General features: G+C 37.3%; 1 protein-coding gene across 2 annotated transcripts in view; it reads right to left on the bottom strand.

Annotated features, from left to right (window-relative positions):
• Nucleotides 1–1391: 1391 nt before the first annotated feature.
• The window catches only part of FAM135B (family with sequence similarity 135 member B), a 207211-nt gene continuing 185847 nt past the window's right edge, over nt 1392–22755 (bottom strand). For both annotated transcript variants that reach the window (XM_064644211.1, XM_064644221.1), the window contains 7 exons: nt 21846–22012; nt 20585–20676; nt 18332–18429; nt 17879–18030; nt 16960–17070; nt 14211–14324; nt 1392–12881 (listed from right to left, as the gene is read on the bottom strand). In XM_064644211.1, the coding sequence (XP_064500281.1) occupies nt 12676–12881; nt 14211–14324; nt 16960–17070; nt 17879–18030; nt 18332–18429; nt 20585–20676; nt 21846–22012 (940 nt within the window). In that variant the 3' untranslated portion in view covers nt 1392–12675. The remainder of the gene's footprint in view (nt 12882–14210; nt 14325–16959; nt 17071–17878; nt 18031–18331; nt 18430–20584; nt 20677–21845; nt 22013–22755) is intronic.

Below are 22755 nucleotides of genomic sequence, written 5' to 3'. Positions count from 1 at the left end.
TTAATTTTCTGTTTGTGAGAGTGGAATGTAATTGTAATCAAAAGGAAAATGCATTTAACCAATGCACTAATTATGTCCTCCCTGCTGCTGCCCCCTTTGCCATTTAATATGATTGAGAAATTAGTCAGGAAAAAATCTATCTATACAGACACAGGCACAACAACACAGCCCTTGTAGACTATTAATCAGCTTGCAACATGAAGTCAGCAGTCCTCTAAATTTTGCACTCCTTCCCTGTCTGTCTCAGGGCTTCCATCAACTTCTGAGTGTATTTGCTGTCTTTTGGAGTCTCTGTGGAAGACACCTTTGAATACCTCTTTTCCCACAAGCATTGCTTGAAATAGTGTAAAGCACTAGTTGGGACCAGGAACCTTCTTCTGGAACTATACTCTGCTCTGTTTCACTTCCATCCTTCCCTTTTCCCAAGACAGATACTCAGGGATAGATCCCATTGTACCACACTATACCACCAGTGCCATGAGCAGTCAGTAAATATCTGGAGAAAAATTAACAAAATAGACAGAGAGGGATGTATCCTTGCAAGAAGGATAAACAGATGCTTGTCTCGATGATGCACGGATGTGACTAATTTTAAGCACAGATGTATTTTTGCAGAAATTTTTGAGTTAAGACCAGAACTTATGGCTATAGTCTCTGTTCATTTGACTACACAAAAAGAAGAAATGTCCTTTACTTGTTTAGTTAATTGGTACAGACATTGCCATAGAGTCATGAAGAAGTAGCAAATCCCTTCAACCCCAATCCACTGATCTCTGTAACTTCCTAGTAACAGTGTGCAAATGGATGTCAGGAAGCTCACAGTCTCAGTATAAAAGGCCAGAGGAACTTAAGTCTACTCACAAATTACATCCCTGAAATGAGTTCTTAAACACCAAATACCAAAAAACCTGCAAAAAAACCTTTCCAGGCATTTACTAATTTTCTGCCTTCAGGGTTTTGCTACTTCAAGGTGTCATTCATTTAACTGGTGAAAAAGAGCTCCATATTCAAGGGCTTTTAGGCCATGATTAGTTAATCTAATAATTCCCTATTCAATAAGTCAGAGATAGTTTTCATTCTTTGAACAGAAGAACAGTCTGAATTGTAGAATCACAGAATAGTTTGGATTGGATGTTAAAGACCACCTGGCTCCAGGCCCCTGCTATGGGCAGGAACACCTTACACTTGACCAGGTTGCTCCAAGCCTTACCCAACCTGTCCTTGAACACTTCCAGGGATGGGACATCAGCCACAGTCCTTCAATTAGCTTATTTATTTGCTTGCACTTGAGCATCTTTTATCCTACTTGTCCTTATCACTGTCATGTTTGCCACATTCTACATGGACAAAAGGAGTTGGGGAACTTGCTAACAATCAAGGACCATGGAAAGTACAGACAAAAGGAAGCAAAGATTTTATTGACATTTCTTTACACATAACACAAGCTACACAAAATGCCACAATAAAGCATATGTAGAAAAATAGTAGAATCATATTGGCACTGATGTCTATTCATTATTATTATTATTATTACTATTATTATTATTATTATCATCATCATCTTATTATACAGGTTTCATCATAACCATAATAAATAAGCATTGAAATTTCACAGTGGCATTATAAGCTTTACATTCATGATCTTGTTTATACAAGGGACCACGTCATATTTCTTCAGCTTTTTTGTATGGTCATGATTAAAAGTAGTAGATTTAAAAATAAAAAGCCCTTTCCCTTAACCTATAAGGATCTGTCCACATTAATCCATTGACTTGATCCCTTGGAGAGGTCTGTATTTGTCTAAGAAGACGTTACTTTTAAAATACATTTGACCAACTGGAAAATTGGCTTTAAAAAGAACCCAGAACATTTGCTATCTTCTGGTGGTCTGATTTTGAGATGCCACAGATGCTGCTAGTTGCCATTCCATAAGATCCTCAGGCTGTATAAAGCTCTTCATCAGGTTAATCCACTTAGGCATCTCACCATTATATCAAGAGTTCCTTTGACCAGCATTTCTCAGGATCAGACCTTTAGTAAAGACCTTGTGAATGCTGTTGAGTCAGAACCTACATTTCAAGAAAATTGATTTGCATCTCTGTTTTCCCTAAAATATCACGGAATTGACTCAACTTCATTTGTTTCCACTTTGTGAGATTAGTTTTGGTTCTTCAACATAAGTCTCACTTAAATCTTGATAGACATAGCTAAAGAAAATTGAAGTGTGTGACAGTTGACAAATGTTCATTAGGGAAAAGGAAGTAAATTAGAGAGAGGCAGACAAAGCATGTGTTGTAAATCTTGGTTTCTCAAAAATAAATAAATAAATGGTACAGATTTTCACTCCTCTCAGCCTCTAATTATTGCCTTTTCTGTCTGATTTGAAATACAGTTTTCAAGAAACATAACTGCCTCAATCAAATGTAATAATGTCTCATTTAAAAGTCCAACCTGTAGTGTCACATGACAGAATCAGCTGTACTCATATTCAGACCACAGAAATAGTTATAATTAAAAATACCATAGACTACTCATCTACAAAGTTCAGCCTCAGTATCAAGTTACTGTCTTTAAATTCAAATTTGCAGAAGGTTGCACTTACTGTTACATGCACCAGTTATATCATGCATATTGCTTATCCTGAACAATCAGCCCCAAAGGAATTACTTGGAGAAGGATATATCTCTGATGCTTTGCTTTGCAGTTTGTGTGCACAAACATGGGCATATATCCAATGTTAGTATTTTACATCCACTATGCAAGAGTACAAATGGTTATTAAGTTCAGGGGCCAAGATCTTGAATTCGTATAGGTTTTTTACGAAAAGGAAAAATGTTTAAAGTATTACTCATTTGAAACTCAGCCCAATAGTATTTGCCAGGTACTTATCTGAAAAAAAAACCAACCAAAAAACCCCTAAAACAAAACATATAATTTCTTTTAAAAAAATTTCTAGCCTTGCGTTTGTTAACTAAAAACTGTAAGAGTGTGCTTAAAGAAAAGCACTTTCAGAGCTAATTATTTACAGGAAACAGTAGGTTTTAATTCCAAGACATATTTTCTTAATATTTAATAAAATAAGTAAAATATAACTCTTTGAAACACAGGATGAGGATCTTCACAGAACTTTGCTCCTGTTCACAGCATTCTATTCCACATATTAGTTGAGGAAGAGTGAAGGTGTACACATTTGACACAGTTGCTCCAAGCCCTATCCAACCTGGCCTTGAATACTTCCAGGAATTGGGCATCAACCACAGTCCTTCATATAAGTAACACATTTTAGGTGTTACCATTGAGCTGAGAATTAATCCAGCAGCGTAAGTAAGGTGTTCCATTTGAATAGATACTGTAAAACTGAGGTTAATTCTGATGACATTACTAACTTTAACTATTTAAAAAGTTAAAGCTTGATTTTGAGGGTTACAATTTTAATAAACTTTGAAGAAAGTTTCATCAAGGTTTCCAAGACTCTTAAACCACAATAGTGGTTCCAGTGTCAAAAACAAAGTAACTGTGTTCATACATTGCACACAAGGAAAGACATAACATAAATCAAGACCTGCCCCACAGATGTATTTTGTTTATAACATAACTGGAATGTTTAGTTTTAAGTGCCTGATTGTGAATTTACAGCATGGAAAAGAGGGCTAAGAAAGAGGGCAGAATTCACTTACTGTCTTTATTTGACTAAATTAGACTCATAAACATAAACTCCTTCTAAACAAGAAAGAAAATCTCCCAGTAGACAGGTCTTCCCTATTAAGGCTTGTACTGTTCATTGAAGGTAATTCTGCAAATAGAGAAGGTTTAACTCTCTGTCTCAAGTGCTGTGGTTAATTGTTTAAGCATAATTAAAAGGTGTAGATTTAAGACCAGATTTTTTTTTTTCTAAAAAAGGATTTAAGGATATATTAAGGGAGTTATAAATATGACTGAGGCCTGAGTCTGAGACTCTGGCTAAAAAACCCTCAATAATAAATAAATTCATAGTTTAAGTCCAAGAAAACAAGTTCTAGGTTAAAGTGTATAGCATTTAAGGAATCTTATTATTAGAGACAAATCAAAGTAGTAGAACATCAACACAAGTTTCAATTTATTTCTCAACTTTGTGTTTTGGAATATGTTGATCTGTGGTTTAGTTTTGAACTGATACTTTTCCCAAATATCCAATAATACTCTGGAGTGATTTATTTTGGTGAATTCAGTAGCGTTTGGAAAGTTGTTCTCTTTGCTTTCCCTGTCATTATTGTCATCTTGGTGGGGTATATTCCTGTCACATCCTAGACAGATGAAGGGTTTATCTTCGCCTTCTTAATCTATCAGAGCTGTATCTCAACTCTGACTCACCTGGAGATCCAAAAAGGCATGGGACAAAACATTATGTGTATCTTTTTTCTTGGCAAAACACAGTGAAAAATAAACATAGAATGCACTACAAAATATTAGTGGGGTTTTATTGTGGTTTTTTTCTGGATATGTTGCAAAGGAATACCGTGGCTTGTCTAGACTGATCTCCCTCATACTTCATGAGAAGATTTAACTGCAGAAAAAAGAAATAATTAATTTCCCAAACTGCATGCATAGTCAAATATATACAAGACTAAAATTAGTAAGAAGAGTGGCAAAGCTGATAAATCATTGGTCTATCAGCTTAAAAATGAATGCTTGGCTGAAGAGGATTGATGTGAAGGAAAATTAAAAGATGGTGATAAGCTTCCTTCTCAGGAGATAGGGCAGCTCAGTTTGACATGTTGCATTGACCATGGAAACCATGGAGGTGGTAGATAACATACATAAAATGCAGGACTGCTCAGATAAGTTTAGTTGGTTAATGGTGTGCCAAGAGGTTGACAAATCACTCTACAAAACAATCTCTCTCCTCCAATGAGGTGGGTGAAGCCAACAAGCGGCTCTTTCACCAGAGCTCTGGAGGATAATCAACATAAATTCCCCCCAAAAGCAACAGAAACCTGTTAGACTCAATGATCACTACCAGCTTCCTTCTAAGTAGGGTATGGTACATATACAGTGTGTCTGGGAACATACAGACACCACATATGGAAATAACATATTTCTCATATGGGAAAAGACACTTTCTGTGTACATATGTAGGTAGGGTATACATCATGTGGTATAGATGACATACAAGAACTATACTTTATATTATCGTTTTTGCTGAAAGTGATGACTCAGATCAAAAAACTTCCCACAATCTATTCTTCAACCTTTCCCATGCATATAGCTGTGTATATGACATTGTATCAGAAATTCCTGGACATCTTTCCACAGTTGGGAATGATGCACAGAGTCTTATCCATATAAAAGTAGCAAAGAAGAAGTGTCTCCTGGACTGGAACTAGCAGGTAGATTACTGCTAGTACTTATGCTTTCAGGAAGGAATGATAAACTTCTTAAATTAGTTGCTTAAATATTGGAATTTTCAGCACCAAAATCTGTTTACTTATGAATGTAACCCCATTTATAGGATGCATAGAATAATTGAGGCCATCGCTGTACTCAAACTACCCACTTCAAAAAAAAAAAAAAAAATTACTGGAGATTGGACTTTTATGTGGAGAAGGTTTTTATTTGTTCCTTTGGATAAGTAGTTTGTGTTTGTAGCTGATATCTTTCAAAGACTGGAAGGCGTGCTGGATTGCAACAAGAGCAGACCTATTCACTGTGTCACAGTTTCATCTCTTCAGAGGCAGAAGATACTTGAAGACGTGAAGCTCCGTGCATTTAGCATATAGCCAATGGACTTCTGGCACCTATGTGTGCAAATCCATTTCAGACAGATATGGTTAGTTTGCTACTCAGATAATAGGATCTTGCAGCACTTTGGGTGAAAATAGAGAATTGAATTTTCGAAAGCAGAGAAATCAAGTTTCAAGGTTGTAACAGAAGTTAATTTAGTCTGACCTTTTACATAAGAAAAGTTTATACATATTTATTCTTTATGCTTTTATCCTATGAGGGGAAAGCATGACTCATCTGCATTTAAAGCAGTCTGTTTAAGACTGATTAAACTGTTTCATAAGTATTTTTATTCAGTGCATGGATTTCTCTTAGGGAAGTGCATATGTATAATACAGTCTTACTAAAATAGAGAAGAAACAGCAGCTGCTGTGCCCAAAGTAAAGGTTAACTCACAGGGGGCTGCAAGCTGGAAGATTGAAATTGTAGGAACAGAACAGCTCCAGCTCTTTGGATTAGAGCCTCAGTTAGGAAGAGGATGTGATGAGTGCCAGCAGCCACTGAGGCCCTCCTGAACAGAAAAAAGACATCTGTTTGCAGCAGAGTTACCATCCAAGGAAGTTTACCAGTGCCTGGAGCCTCCCAAACCCAGTTCAATGTTGAGAAACTGGACAGGGCGCAGCAAAAGATTACCAAGACAGTGAGGAGTCTAAGCACACAGCTTCTGAGTTGCCTCAGAAGGCTGAGTTTGGGTTATGTAGTCCAGCAGAAAGGATGCCAAATCACAAAGAGCTGTCTGAAGGTGGGGAAAAGGGAGTTTCAAGTACACCAGAAGCAAGACTGCCCCTGTAGAATAAAAAGGTGGAATAAGAAAACGTAAGAGGAAGAAACTGCAGCTCAGAAACTTCAAATTGGATTTTATCTTTTTTCCCCTTCCTTACGAGAGATGTACAGCACCTGAAAAGGCAATCCAGAGGAGCTGTAGTATATCCATCACCAGATGTTTGCAAGACTCAGCAGGACAAAGACAGGGCTGACCTTACCATGATGCTCAGGATAATCCTGCTTTGAACAGGAATTAGACTGGGACATTTCCAACTGTTCCTTCTGAAACAAAATATTCTGTTATCTGTAACATGTCTGGATAGGTGCATAACAGTCCTCATAAAGGGCTGAGAAAATTGACTGGAATGAATGCGAGACCACGATGTCCCACTCCCGGATAAATGGAATGACAGTGCTGGATATATTTGTGAATGCACGTCTGCACTACTTAGCAGTCTCTGAAGGAGGTGCAGTCAGGTCATGGAAAGGTGACCATGCAAATGGGGGGATGTCTGGACAAAACAGAACAGTAGTTTAGGGCAATTTAGGCATCTCAAAGAATTGTAAATTAAGGGAACCATGAACACAGCCAGAGGCACAATCTTGCTGTGATTGTGTTTGACTCAAAAGGTAAAACCAAACCAGAGAAGAGTGAACTGCAGCTAAACAAGTCTCAGACGCAGTATTTTATGACTCCAACCATAATTGGCCCAATTTTTAATTCAGTGATTATTTGCCCTGAAACTCTGACACTACAACCATAAAGCAACTGCATTAAAGAAGATGAACTCTGACTCCAATAGACCTGCATTTATATTGATTTACAACCTGAAACCAATTCAATGATTAAACAAACACTGAAAATTTGGGGGAGGAGGTAATTTGAGCCAGAGACTTTCAATTATGTAACAACATTCAATATCAAAATTGCTGAGCATATGTATTATAATAAAGGAAAACATTCGATAAGTGTTCTCCACGGACATGACCTTTGACATTTAAATAACCATCTGGAGTGAAATATGTTAGGCTGTTCTGACGATAATTTATAAATGGAAATTTAAGTCCACAAAGAAAATAATCATTCAGCTGGGCTGACACATATTTGCATGCTAAGACTGCTGCAGAAATGCCCCATGACTATTCATTATATATTAAATTTCATGGAATATTTTCATAAACTTGCACAAGAGTCTAATCTTGTTATTAGAAGTTCTCACCTTTCTCCTTCATCACCATTTAGCTATTTCAAGTGCAGAGGTATAAAGGAAGATAACTTTTTTTTTTTTTTAGCATACAAAAAGCACCATAGAAATCTACAAATAATGAAAACTTGCTTGAATTCCCAGTTTTCACACTGTCTTGTAACAGCTTTATCTCTCAAGTGTGGCTCTTCTCTGGCAAGGGAGTGAAGAGGATTGGTCAGTGGATATTTATGAAGTGCTTTGAAGTGAAATAGTGCTCAGTATTCCTGTAAGTAATTCCAAAGCTCTGTACTAAGGTTTCAAGTCTTTAAAAAATAATCCTTTAAAGCTAAGAAATTTCAACTTCCCCTATTGTCAGTGGACAGACCTGATTTTGAAAACAAATTATAAATTTCATTAAAAAGAAAATGAGCATCCATTGGAGGCTGGGAAAAGACACATTTCCTGCAAATTTTAAAGGAGTCTGATTTATATATTCAGTGTTTGCTTTTGTTCAAGGTATACAGTCAAAAACTGTGCCCAAGTATGAAAAACTGAAGAGCTAATAAGATCATCTAGTCCTCAAATGCCGGGCCTCCAATTTTGGTCTATGTCTTAGATATCTAAAAAGTGAGTCTTATTATAAGTCCCCTGGTCAGAGAATAGAGATAAGTAATCCTGAATGTCACTGACTACATAGAGAAATGAAGACTTTTATTTTCATAGAATAAATTCATTTTGCAACTAATTTTTAAGCACAAATTAAGTAATGAAATTAGACCAGCCAAAGTCTATGATTCTCCAAGTAGAAACATTTCCAGAGGATACAGGAGATGGGCTCTTCAATTTCCAGGAGATTCAAAACCAGCTCTGAAAATCCTCAGCCCACCTGCAGAAAGAAAGAACTCGCTCTTCTTGTCCCTCATCTACTCACACTTAGTCAATACTGCAGTTTCTTTTCAGTCAGATTTAAGAAAAAAATATTCAATTCCAGAAGATACTAAATTCTTCCAAGAGTTGAGCTCAATGGGATCTAGAAGCCCCAAAATATTGGAAAATATTAATCCAGTTATTATTAAAAGCATAATCATAGATATTCATTGAATTGTTATAATTGCACTGTTTTCAAGTGCTTCAAATTTTTTAAAACAGTTAATGTCAGTCTTTTTAAATGCTACAAACTGCTTCAGAAACTTCTTGTCTTCCTTCCTTTCCTCCATCATTTCCTCTGTCTTTCAAAGCCCTGAGATCTGCTCCTCTCTTCATCTCTGCTCCTCTTTTTCTATATGTGGGCTATCACCTTTCCTTCCAGAGAACTTACTCATCTGGGCTATGGCCCATCGTTCATCTCTAACACTGGAAACCTTAACAGCCAAATGCAGTTCACCTGGTGGAGCCAGGAGATCCTCCATACTGGTTATAATCTTCCTACATGCCAAAGAAACAACCCTGGAATACTGGCTTTGTTTTTTCTTAACTGAAAAATCTCACGGAATTGAAGGGGGTTTCACTTCACATACAGCAAACACTGACACTGACAAGCTACAAAAAACTCCTGTTTGTCCCTCCTCTGTCCAAGGTTTTGAAAACCTATCTTATCCTCTATAAATGTGAGAGCTGAGCTTAAAAGTTTAACTCTACCCCCATAGACACATGAAGTCAAGGGGAGTTTGTGCAGTTTGCATTTGCAAGTGCAGCTAAATTTATTTTAAAAGGCTTTACGTGAAAGAACAATATACTAAAATTCCAATGGCTGAGACAGAAACAAAGATGCTAACTGTGCATTTAGTTTGCTCTTTTTATGAAGATAATTTTTAATGTATAGTTCTTTCTGTGCAAACAAAAAATCTGAAAATAAGTCCATGCTGATCGCTGTAGCTGATGAAGTCCAGCAACTTAGATACTATTTGTATTGTAATGAAAATGCAGATTTCTTTGCAGTATAGTCTATACAGTTAAGTGGGTTTACAGTATTGAGAGTCATTATCAAGGCAACATACTGTTAAAAATAAAGAAGAAAAAGAGAGGGAGGTTGTTCTGACAATGTTAAAATGAAAACTCAATTAGACTGTTACTGCCAATATATCCCACAATGTTCTGCCAGCAGAAGGAAGATAAAATCTGTATCTTATCTTTTGATAGGAATGACATCTCCCAGATTTTTCTGAGGCTCGATAGAAGCTCTCGCCATAACCCACAAGGTGTAAGTTTTATGGACCTAATCCAACTCCATATACATTCCAATTCTGAAATCAGACTGAGCCATCAAAGAATTCCATATGTATAGGAGCACTGAAACCTTTAGGTGTATTTCTCCATCAGTCAGAGCACTGGTAGGAGTGTAGGATGTCAAAGTGAACACATGGAAAGGCCCACCAACTTCTGCAGCAAAACAGAGATCTTTTCACATGTCCCTTGTCTCACAGTCATGCAAGTAGAAGGCTGGGAATGCTGTCCAGTGTACAAGGCAAGGCAAGAACCACCAATCTGAGGGGAAGAACAGTTACACTGGTACATTGTCAGGCTCAGTACATCCAGGATTGCAAAAGTTGGTGTGAGACTTTGACATAAGCATATTTCTTCATGCAGACTGTATACATACACACACACACACCCACCAGGCATGTATGTAGGTGTAAACTAAATTCCTTCTAAATATTTTTTCCGAATTTTCTGGTGGCAGACTCCTGAACATTTTCTACAAGTGGACAAGACCCTCATACACCACACTGAAGCTTGCTGATGGTTCGAGATTGCTTTTCTTTCTCGTTTTTTTCACAAAAAATCCATGTCCTGGCTCAAAAATACTGCACTGTATAACAGCTCAACCTCCACATGCCATAACATTAAAATTCTCTAGACAATTTACCGAGGAAGAAGTAAGCTGTGATATGTCAGTGTAGGTGGCATTAGACAGCTGAGGCTGAAAAGTGAGAAGGAATTTCCAAACAAGAAGTGAAACCGAGAAGTTCTTAATTCCTGACATGATTTATTTGTTAATGGGCTAAAATCGACTTTTAACTTTTAATTGTCAATTTATAAAAAGGAAAAGAAATAAAAAAAGAGAAAATAGTATTTATCTATTTAATTATAATGCTGAGGTAATATTTAATGTTTAAAAAACTTGTTGAGAGTGAATTACACCATGGAACTCTTTCTATAAATTTCTACCCCTTTGAGGGCACAAGATTTTTATATGTAATATACCTTCTTATTTTCAGTTGATCTTAATCTCACTCTTTGGTATATTCCTTCTTTCTCCTTCCTTATTAAGGAGAAGAATGCCCACCTTATCAAACCAGACTTGTTCTTTATCGGCGTTTGCCAGCCTGCTAACAACTCTTTTCTTGAACTGATTTTGTGTAAGTTTTTCACATTTTTTCTTTTGAGAAAAAATAGTTTTACTTTTTGCATGTACAAATGTTTCCCTGTGGTTGTGAGGTTTTTTGTTTGCATTTTTTATTCTCTTATTTCAAAAATCTCCACTGTCTTGATCTTAATTTACTGATGAGACCCTTGACACCTCAAAACCCTCTTTGTAAATTTTTTTACAGTCTTTGTTACAAGATATAGAGACCTGTTTATTTTTGTTTTTAAACAAACTATATCTGCATTAAAAAATAGCCTACCTTTCAAACAAAAATAATTGTGAAGGATTATTCATTTTCTCTTTTTTGAAAAAACTGCTGTGACATTGAAAATTTATCAAAATGTTATGAAAATGTACAGAAAGTTATTGAAATTTGCCACTTTAAATCTGATAATTTTTTGATAAATATTTTAATGAAAATTTGATGAAAAAAAATAAAAAGTGAGAAAAATGTTCTCTTCCAAACTCTTAAAAACAACTTGGATATCTTGGCATGAATAAATTTTTAAATGTTCGAACCACCTGAAACCATATAATAATTAGGACTATACAGCACTGCAAAGGGGTATTAACAAAACATTCATAGGGTATTGCAGAGGATCTTAAGAAGACATTCTTTTTTCCACAATCCTTACTATTCTACATTTCCAGCCTTTTGTTTTTTAAGTGTTTGGGGTTTTTTAAGGGTATTTGGAATTTCAAATCAGAGTAATTAATTAAAAAATAAATAAATAAAATTGTCAGGGTAAATGTACTTGCATACAAAGGTAAAAGTAAAAATTGTACCTCTAAGGTTATAACAACCACAATAAATGTAAACAGAAGAAATGTGAACAGATGCCACTGATATTTTACAAGTAATCCAGTAGACTCCTCTTGGTTTGGCAGCTTCTTATTTGAATAAAATTCTTGCCAACTTAAAGTTGAGGTTTCTTTTTAAAGACAAATACCAATATTTCTTCATTTTATGTAAAATATTTCACTCCTTTCCCTTATTTGAATGTAGAATTTGTGTATGTTACAATTTATGTATGTTACAAATTAAAACCAGTAATGGAATCATCCAAATATTTTCTTGCAACAAACAGAAACACTGAAACTTTCATAAATGGTTTTCAGACTTCTCAGTTCATCACAAAGGAGGTTTTAACCTGAGTTCACATACACTTGTTTCCTCTTGTGTTAACTACCCCAAAAGTGCTACAAATGTATACCTTTGTTAATACATAAATAAGCATTAAATCAAGGACAGACAAATTCCTGGTTTAATATTCAGGAGAAACAGGAATTATATTGGTCCAAACACATTTGGAGAATTAGCCTGCTTATTCTGATTCTGTAGTCCAGAAGTGACTCATGTCTTTATGTGGACAAAGAACATAGAAACCGAAGAGGAATATTTATTTCTTCCAAAAGCACCAATACTTGGAAGCTTGAATGCCTTAAAGCCATAGCACTTTATTCTCTGAAAGAGAAATGGAAATGGAAAGTTTGAAAGTCCCACCTGATCTCATTTCTAACACTGCACTCCTTTGGCTAAGGGATTCTCCTCTGTTCTGTGAAAAGGTTGGCCTCTGCTACCCCGTACTTCAGGCACTATTTGAAGTAGTTGAGTCCTGCCACGAGGAAAAACTTCTCCAGGAAAAGTTCAGAGTCCAGCACAGCAATGTGGGCAGCCCGGCCTATCAACGTGTTGGCCGTGTTCGGCAGGGCATGGAACACGTTGTGTCGGATCAAAGTGCAGTCCTTTGCCCCAATCAAAGGCTGGAGCAGGTTGTTAATCATCTCTGCGTAAACAGGACCTGAAAAAGAGGTTAGATGTCACACCTACATGCCACAGACCCCAGATCCTCTCTTTTCTTCCAGTATCATTTAATTACAGTCCCAGTGAGAAGGAAAATAGAAGCAAGGCCAAAATACAGGAGATAGGAGGCCAGTTCAAAGATTTGCCAGGTGCCAGGGTGTTGTTAATCTAGTGGAGGCACTGGCCATGTGGAGTGATCTGCTGAAGCTGCGAGCAGGAGGAGTGGGAAAATCCTGGGCAATCAGTCACATTTCCTCTGTCATTAAAGAAAATGCTCTTGTTCCTTTCAGGGGAGTGCGGTTGGACTCAGAGTGCCTGTGGATTCAAATGTGAAAGAGTCTGGCAGGACACAGTGGTCCATTGAGTTTCTCTGCAGAATCTGATGCAGGAAGGATGTCATGTAGATATTTGGGGAGTTTATGGGGCAAAAACTATGACTCAAGAAACACGTACTGATAAATGATCTACACCGAATGCAGATCTGGCTCCTACTAGGTCAAGTACCTCCCTGAGAAACAAGAACTGTATGAGAGTTAAAGAATGACCTTTTAGTTCATATCAGAGGTAGGATAGAAAGAGCTGGCATTTAGGCAAGAGGTGTGAAGGCAACCATGCTGATTACTAGGCCTAGGTGTCTCCTGTTTCTAAAGAGCACCTTAATTTCTGGGTAATCACATATATGAAACAGGGATGAAATTGCACTGAGCATTATTGCTGGAAGTGGTATCAAGCTGAAGCCACAAAACATTTTATAAATGAGGCAGACTTAATAACAAAGGGACAACACATGGCCTGAGCTCACAGGAGAGCCTCTGAGTGGCGTTGAGTCCTGATACGCTTTACAGTTTTTATTACAAACCAACACAATTTTAGATCTGTCCCTTAAATTATCTGGTAATCACTCAAACACTCTTGGAAAGAAAGGGAAAATCCCTTGACTCTGGTTATGCCGAGAGAGATTTCATTATGTGTAACAAAGATGAGATAATATAAGTAAATCAGCAGACTACAGAAAAATATTATCAAGAGCTAGTTCTATTATCATCACTTTAAAGAAAAAAATTTAGAGGGAAGAGGAAGAAGCAGTAAGAAACCTTTGATTATGACCTGATTGAATGTTTTTTTTCATCAGGCAAAGAGCTTCTTGAAAAGCTTCTTTTATTGATTTCAGTAATTTCCTGTGGGAAGAGAACACTTTCTTCCTTATCAAATAAACATTTGAGTTTTCATCATGCTGATGAAAAACCCTTCTAATGCAATGACCTCAGCTGCACAAAACCACAATTCCTCAATAGCTTTGTGAATATAGAAAAGATCTTAAACATACCTGTGTGTCTGTCCTTAAGTGCATTTTTGCACATTTCTATTCTTGCTGAATGGAAGGGTACATATCTGTCTTGGGGTGAGGCCACTAACACAACATTTTTAAAGTACTGGAGACCTGTGGCAAACATATTAAATACATTAATCACAGTGAAGTGCAGAGATGAAAAATACACACAGTGTCAGCATGACTACTTCATGTTCAAAGGCTTTTGAAAACCTACAGTGCAAAATACATGATAATTATTAAAACACGCAACACGAGCTTTGAAAGATTCCTAACAGCTTAAACACATTTCTGCTGTTTCTGAGACGTATTCATTACTTATCAACAACCAAAAAGGTTAACTGTATGTTAACAAAAAAAAAAACTGTGAAAAAAAAAAAAGTGAAAAAACCCCCTGATTAAAACCTTAATTTTGCAAATATTTATACCTCTAATCAGAAATAAATTTAAAAATAACACAATGAATTAGCACAGTTCTCAAACATAATAGAGAGAGGGAGGAAAAAAGGAGTCAGCTTCACTGCTGTGATGTCATACTGTTACACCACTGTTGAGAGCGCCTTGGGATCCATCCAATCCCTGCATTCAGCAGTCCCTTGATAAATGTACACTGCTGGTACATCGACTGGAAACTGGAATCCTCCCTCTTACCTAGAGGTAATAGGGTCCTTTATGAGTTGTGGAAACAGGTTCCTGCTGTTTGCCCTGTCTGTGGTGTCTTGAGCCCTCCACGCCCACATTTAGCAGAAAAGTAAGAAAACGGATACCAATGATCTGGGTTATTAGTCCAGAGAGTACCCTGAACACAGAAGAACTATGGATTTGTCATTCATCCTTCCCTCCCATCTTGTGTGAAAGAGGTAAGGAAGACTGAACTTTCCATCGTGGACATTCAATTCCAATAACAAAGTGTCCTTTTCAGCCCTGGAGATGCTTCTCTTTATTGGCAGCATCCAGAACTAAGGCCTGGCTGGCTGGGGCTGATCTAGAGGAAGGTGTCCCTGCTTATGGCAGGGGGGTTGGAATGAGATGACCTTTAAGGTCCATTCCAACCCAAACCATCCTATGTTTCCATGATTCTGTGACTGTGATTTCTAGATTTTCACAGAAAAGCTAACCATCACCACCACAAAGAAAAGTCCTGCTGCCTGCCCTTCCAAAACCTGACTGAAGCTGTTTTTCTTCTTGTGTAATCAAACAGAGTTTACAACTTAATTCTGAAGTAAAAAGTAGGAGAAGCAACAGTACGTGTTACCATATCTAAAAATCTATGTGAAGAGGTTGAATACGGAAGAAAATTTTGTTGGCTTTTGTTTGATTTTTTTTTTTTTTTTAAGACAAGCATGAGGAACATTTTTTAAAGAGATTGAAAAGTAGCAGGGACTTCAACTTTAACAAGAAGGTCAGAAATCGCTGGAAGTTTAAAGTGTCATCTGGGAATGCAGGCACAACACTGCTTCTGGCATTTCTTCCTCTGTAGGTTATCCCAACCACTTCTTGGAGCAGGGTGCTCAGGCAGGGGCATCTCTATATTGACTCAGTATGCCAGCTCATATATTCATATATGGACCTATCTGCTTCTTCAGACATTTTGCATAAGCAGGTACCTGGATGATTCTGACTTTACAGGCAACTCTGTCCACATTTAAATTTCTGCTTTCTGCATTTTCAGGTACAGCGCCTTAATTTATAGTGTGTTACATCTCCAGTCTACCAAACTAACAAAAACCAAATCACTTTGACTCGCAACACATGATTAGAAATTCTTTTTCTTGGGAGGTTACAATATAAGCTTCCTGTGTAGACCCAAATTATTTTAACTCAACAGTAATGGAGCAGACATCAACTGTACTCCATGGAAATGAGAGCCAGGGAATCAAACGGAAAATTCAAATAACGCCAGTATACACCATCTTCCTGTCACTGATTATGCTATGTAGTGTGTTCATAAAATTAAGAAACAAGTCTATGTTGGCCATACTAAGAATTAAGATGTTATACTCATATTAGCAAAGTCTTTGTTTCCTATTAGCAGTGTAACAAAGTAAGAGAAACAAATTAAACACCAAGTGGAGACCTTGTGACTACATGCTTGGCACCAGTTTGCTCAAACGCAATATGAAAAATAACTCTTAAAAGAAAACATTTGCTTGAGTAGAAGGATCATGCTTGCTTTCTTTTCTTAAGAAAAGCCTGATTTATTTTATTTATTCATGACAGACCAAAGAAGGGGTAAAAAGATTCTTTATTCAGACACCATTTTTCCAATGTGAGGCCATACATCTCTCTTTAGTACAGAAGTGTCAAAATAGACATGAATAAAATTTGCTCTTCATTTCACAGAGTCATATTTCCCAGAGACAGGAGATGCTAAACTTACAAAAAATAATAAGAAAGGAAAAATGGTTTTCATCTAGTAGCATAAATTAAGCAGTGGTGGCCTGTCAAGAATGATGTTTCTTGCTTGCAGAATATAAACTTAGGTGCATGTTTACTGCAGCACAAAGATCTTGTTTGATGTTTACAGTTTGGAAAATACATTCTCTGATAACCAGTACAGAAAAAATGCACAAATAAAATAGATATTAGATTTTAGAAAGAGCCACCCTTCCTGAAAACAAGAGTGTTCAAAGAAAGATCACTAACAAAATGGAGATTTCCTTTACTCTCTGGAGAAAATGGCAATCTAGCACAACCCATTGGAATAGCCCTTGGTATTTCCAGAGGCACATCAAGCCCTACTCACCCGTTTTTTGGCTGAGCTGATAGAGGAAACACTTGCGCAGATCCGCATTGTCCCTGAAGGTCAGTTGCAAAAGAGACCCTGACTTTTTCAACTTCTGCATAAGCCACAGACCTGGAAAGAAAATTGGTGTATATTTTTCTCCTCTTTGTTACTTATCAAGCAAGGCAATCAAAGATATGTGCCTACAGTAAGGATAGCACTGTAATTCAGAAGTCTTTTTTACTCTTGCATTCCTAATCAACAGGGAAAAAAAGTCTAAGGGTCTCACAAGATAGACATAACAGTCTTAAACTAAAAGAGGATAGATTTAGATTAGATATAAGGAACAAATTCTTTACCATGAGGGGTGTAGACACTGGAGTAGGTTGTCCAGAGAGGTGGGAGATGTCCTCCCTGGAAACAATCCAGGTCAGGTTGGATGGGGCTCTAAGGAAACTGATCTTGTTGAAGATGTCGCTGCTCACTGTTACAGAGTTGGAATTAGATAACCTTTAAGGTCCCTTCCAACCCAAATTATTCTATGATTCTATGATTATCCATGTCATGGTAGCAGAAACATTCAAGGAGACTGAACTCTCCATCACGGACATTAGATTCTGATGAAAAAGTGTCTTTTTCAGCCCTGGAGATGTCTCTATTGTCAGCATCCAGAGAAGTGGAAAACTAAGTGGAAGCAGGGTCATCTCTCACTGCTACGCACCCTTGGGTTTTCCAGGGAGCACTGTGATGGACCTTGTAGTAGATATTGAAAGCCACTCTCATTGCAATTTTTTCTTTGTGGGTTTGAAGTCTTCAGAAAATATTTTCCACAACTGCAATGCACAAGTCATGCTACAATTTATTGCTGACTCCCTGTGTTGCCTTCTCACGCATTCTGCCATGGACCACAGGCAGTCACAGCTATCCCACCAGCTCTTACCTGTACTAACTAAAGTGCTGTTGTTGTAAAGGGTTCCCAGGTGAGGGCCAGAGAGGGACAGGAAAGTGTGTAACTTGTTGAGGTAATAGCGAAACCTGGGCCGAGTTAGTACAGATCGAATGATGACATTACCAAGGGAATGTCCAATAAAACTGTTGGGAAAAAAAGAATTACACTAACACAAAATCCATCTGTATTTTCTTTAAATTAAACACACAGATAGCACAAATTACTCTTGTGGGCGACTCTTTTACTTAGTTATCAGTTAGTCCTTTACCTGTCGTTTCATGCTTTTTTCAGTCTACAAGATACTCTTTCATCTATAACAATGTAAAAATTAGTCTCACTGATTCAATGGCTTGTAGTACAGAGCACTTTTGGAAAAGCTAATTTCACTGGGTGTTGCTCATGTAATTCAAAAAGTTACAGACTATTAACTACCACAGGGCTTACCTTATTCGGGATATAGAGAGGTTGTACAACTGGATATGCTGAATAATTTCATCCAATAATCGGTCAGTCATTGTATCAAAATCAGCAAAAGTATCAGTCTGGTGAGAAATGAAATGAGTTAGTGAATTAAAATATACCCACTAATTGCAGGCAGATGTTGTTTTTCAAAGTAAAATGCAAGTAGAAATGTAATAACCTGTGTAAATTTTTTTTATTCACGCTCAAGGAGGAAAAAGGGCGATTTTTCTCAGTGTCCAGGTCCTCTAAAAATTGAAGTTCTCTTTTCAAAGAGATTTTTGAGTGACTCCACAGTCCTAAGTATGATGCTAAAGCAGCCTGACTTGACATCGGTGATGACTGCTAATGCTCAGCTGTTCTAGATATCAGACTCTGCACATGGAAGAACAGCTTTTGCCATTTGGGAATCAATAGATTACAGCGATAAAACAGTTTACAGCATTATACGCTGACATGAGAGTTATGCTGATAATCAGGATGTCATCACGAAATTATTTGGCCATCTTAATCAAATGCTGTGTGTTTGTTATTCAACAGCCATGAATAAGAGAATGAGTTTAGAGAAGCAAACAATTTGTTGCTTGCAACAGTACTGCCAGTTGTGAGACAATAAAACAAATAATATATTGTCCAGTCTATACAATTACAGGCAGATCTTACTCAGAACTGTGTCATTTGGCAATTCAACAGGCTCTGAATCAAATTCATAACTAATGAGATGCCACAAAAACAATAATCAAGTGTTGGAACAGCTATTCAGTAAAACATATCAGTAATTAATGCTTTTGAAACATATCATTAATTAATGCTTTTGTGACACAACTCATCTTGCTAATTTCAGCCCTTGCAAAGGAAAACATGAGCATATTCATTTTGCAAGAGACTTAAAATAAATGTTCTCATAAACTACAAACAGTCCATTAACCTTCTGCCTGTTTGTTTTGTTTGCATTGATAATTAATGATTTCCTTCTAGGCTCATTATCCCAAACCATTCTGGTTGTTTAAAACTGGAAGAATATCAGCCTGAACATTAATCATAAACAAAGCGCATCAAGCTTCATATTTCACCTGGTCATACCTCCATCCTTTACTATCATTTCAGCCTGACTGAGCTTTTCAAATGCATCACAAATGAATGCCTAAAAGAAGTGATTTGCATTTTCCTCTGTAAGGCAAAACAGCTAAATGACTGATTTCTTGGTCATTTTCAGTGTGGTTCTCAAAGAAAGGAAAAAACAGTGATGGAATGCTTTGAAGCATCAAAATAGTCATCAAACCACCCACTTTCTATTTCCAGTGCCATGAGAATTTCCCCACCTTCACAGACTATGAGACCTTTAAAATAGTTCCCATTATGGGCTCTGGATAATGTTAAATATAGATGCTGTATGATTTTTCATTCTCTGAAAACATTCTCTTCTCTGAGGAAAGGTTTTGATGGAAGTATGAAGTGGTCTCACTTATTTCACCTTGCTTACATTCACTGCACAGGTCTGCAGCTGACAGGGATGTGAGCTGGAAGGTGGTAAGTTCACGAATTGACACCAATCAGCCACTCCAAAAAATAAAAGCTGTTGAACAAAGAAGGTTGGAAAGTTTTGACTCACGTTTCTCAGTGGCTTATAAATCAGAATGATGTTTTTGATTGGGCACTGGAAATACTTATCTTGTGCATAAAGTTAGGCCCTTGTGCCATAAATATGTGTTCGTTGCAGAGCAAAGCACAGGATTCATTTCTGTTTCTCTGCCTAGACCAGCAATCAATTTTTCTGGAAGACATTTCTTTATCATTCAAGGAAATAAATCTCACAAACATTGCAACAGGAGAAACAATGGCTGATACAGCACAGGGAGCTGACAAGACCTGCTGGATATTCCATATCCTCCAGAGAATTTACCATAACTAAACTTGTTGCTTTTCATCTGTGCGGTGTTGCAGAGGCACCAGGCTGCCAAGTTTGCAAACTGACAGGATAAATCCATTTTCTTCCTCTAAGGTCTAGCCCTATTACTGCTAATGTCATTGCATTTGACTTTAATGCCAGAAATATTTTCCAATAGGTTTGAACACCCTATCAAATTAGAGAGTAAGAGGACCAGGCCTTTGCACTAAATGCTACATAAAATTCCCTGAATTCACAAGTGCTTTTGCTTCATTCATCTGCTGAAAAGGCTTTTGTTTAAGGCCCTGTGTCAGTAATCTAAAGGAAACCAGAAATTTGTTCTGTACTACCTGATTTCTTTCAGACATTAGGAAGTCCAGTTTTCCACCAGGAAGTCCCAGTTCTATAAAAGTCTTTACCAGGCGCAGATCTGCACTGTTACCTGGGAATAAAAGGTACTTTATAAGATGCAATTCAGCAGAAAGCTAACGAGTATAGAGTCAATTTAACACAATAACCTTGACACCAGGGAGCTCTTGCTAAGTGCTGATAAGAAGGTTACCACACCATGCATTGAAACAGTGGGAGAGCAAGAACACCCACATCCTGCCCCAGGTGGGCTGGACCTTGCTTGCTGCTGTGGGGAAAAAGGGGCAAAGATCAGGCACAGAATAACTCTGCCCTCCATTTGCTGAACAACAGAGGTAGGACACAAAGGCAGTCTGTCCTTCCATCTTCACAGATGGTGAGGACCCCAGGGACACCTCGGCGCATGTGCTGGGTTATAGGGCTGTACCTTCAGATGAAGAGTAGCCCACCTCTGTGTATTCACTATTAGAGATGGTGCTGAAATATTGTTAGGCTCCTAATATTTGGACAGATGCCTCATTCCATACTAGGAAATTAGAAAGTCTTCCAAAATATTTTGTTACAAAATGGGTATGGTCACCTTACGAGGAGGACATTCCTGCCATTGAGATATTCAATGGCAAACAGCCAGTAAGTGATTGTTTTCCATTTTTTTGAGATTTCAGTCTCTACCCCTCTTTCTCTGTAGCTTCAAGGTTAAAATCTACGCTTTTCCCATTAATACCAAGAATTTGACAAGAAAAAGTTCACATTTAACATAGCTGTTTTCTGCTCAGAAAGCACACATGTAAAAAAATTCCAAGATCTGCTTCCTCTGCAGATCATAATGATTTTTATTCTCCCACTTTCTAACACGAGCCACTGACTTCCCTATAACAGTGTTTTGGGGAGTTAAATATTTTTTTCTCCTGCTGACATACTGCAAAACAACAAAGTATCTGTGGAAAGAAAAAGAAGTTACTGTAATGAACTTCTACTGTACACAGGAGGACTGATATGCTTTGGTGTAAAATTCTGTTTAAACATAAGCAAACAAAGGTTGCAGCACCTCATTTCTTAGCCCAAATATTTCATATTCTCCTGGGTCCTTTATTACAATGGACTAAATAGCATGATAAGGAATAAATACTTAGCTAAGAGAAATACTTAGACTCTCCGTTCTTTCATGCTTGCTGAACATCTGTCCTTTTTTTTTAATTTACACCAAAATGACTTACAAAGAGTAATTCCTCCTGGCCTTACCATCCAACCCATGGACACACACAACCAGGTGAATTCCATCTTCTAAATTTTCTTCCTCTTCCTCTGGTGGAAAATACGGGATATCAGAAGCTAGTACAGATAAGTCACTGTACAGAAATCCTTCAATCTTCATTTCTTTTTTAAATTTTTCTTTGGCCTGATAAAAACTGGAGAATACATTAATTAATCACAATAGAACTGGGTGTTCAACAACGAACCTTCAAACTAGAAATGAGAAGGCTTGTATTTGCAAGAAGTTATGTTTGCAGCTTTCAAGTAGAGACCTGGATACTCTTCTTTGTCTGTTAGGACTGAGAGAGATCAGGATGCAGAGAAGAAAGTCTGTTTCTGAGTAACTTGGTTAAATACAGGAAATAGCTAAAGTGCATTAGCACCTCACACATGCAAGAGGAATGAAAGAGTAGGGTAAAAATAATTTTCTAGTAGCTTGTAACAATGAGACTAAGATACAGAATTAGCAATTTCGCATCTTAACAATATCACTGGCCTTATAGGTAATGGAATACAAAATATGTCATTTTGCTACCATCAGATGCATTTATAGTCAGGTAGAAGGTGTTCTCCTCCTTCCTCAGACTAGAGTTAAAAGATGCAACTCATATGGTAGATATTGTTGGTTTGGTTTGGTTTGGTTTTGGGTTCTTTTAAAAACAGTTAGTAGCATTTAGAGGAAGAGTAACTCAGAGCTCAAAGATTTAAACTAATCCCTTTCCTAATAAAGGTCTAAAATGTGACACCTGAATTCATCCTGAAGAGTTCCGCTGGCTGAAGACGACAAACTCTTCGGATGGGCTTTTAACTTAGCAAAACTTATCCAGAGCTTTTAGGAATTAATAGACACAACGTAAGTGTAGAATTAGGGAGAAAACTGGGATGAATCAAATCAGGA

This window comes from Pseudopipra pipra, chromosome 1, assembly GCF_036250125.1.
Source record: "Pseudopipra pipra isolate bDixPip1 chromosome 1, bDixPip1.hap1, whole genome shotgun sequence".
NCBI classification, from domain to species: domain Eukaryota; kingdom Metazoa; phylum Chordata; class Aves; order Passeriformes; family Pipridae; genus Pseudopipra; species Pseudopipra pipra.
The sequence above is the reverse complement of the archived record's forward strand: the minus strand, read 5'-3'. Positions and strand labels throughout refer to the sequence as shown.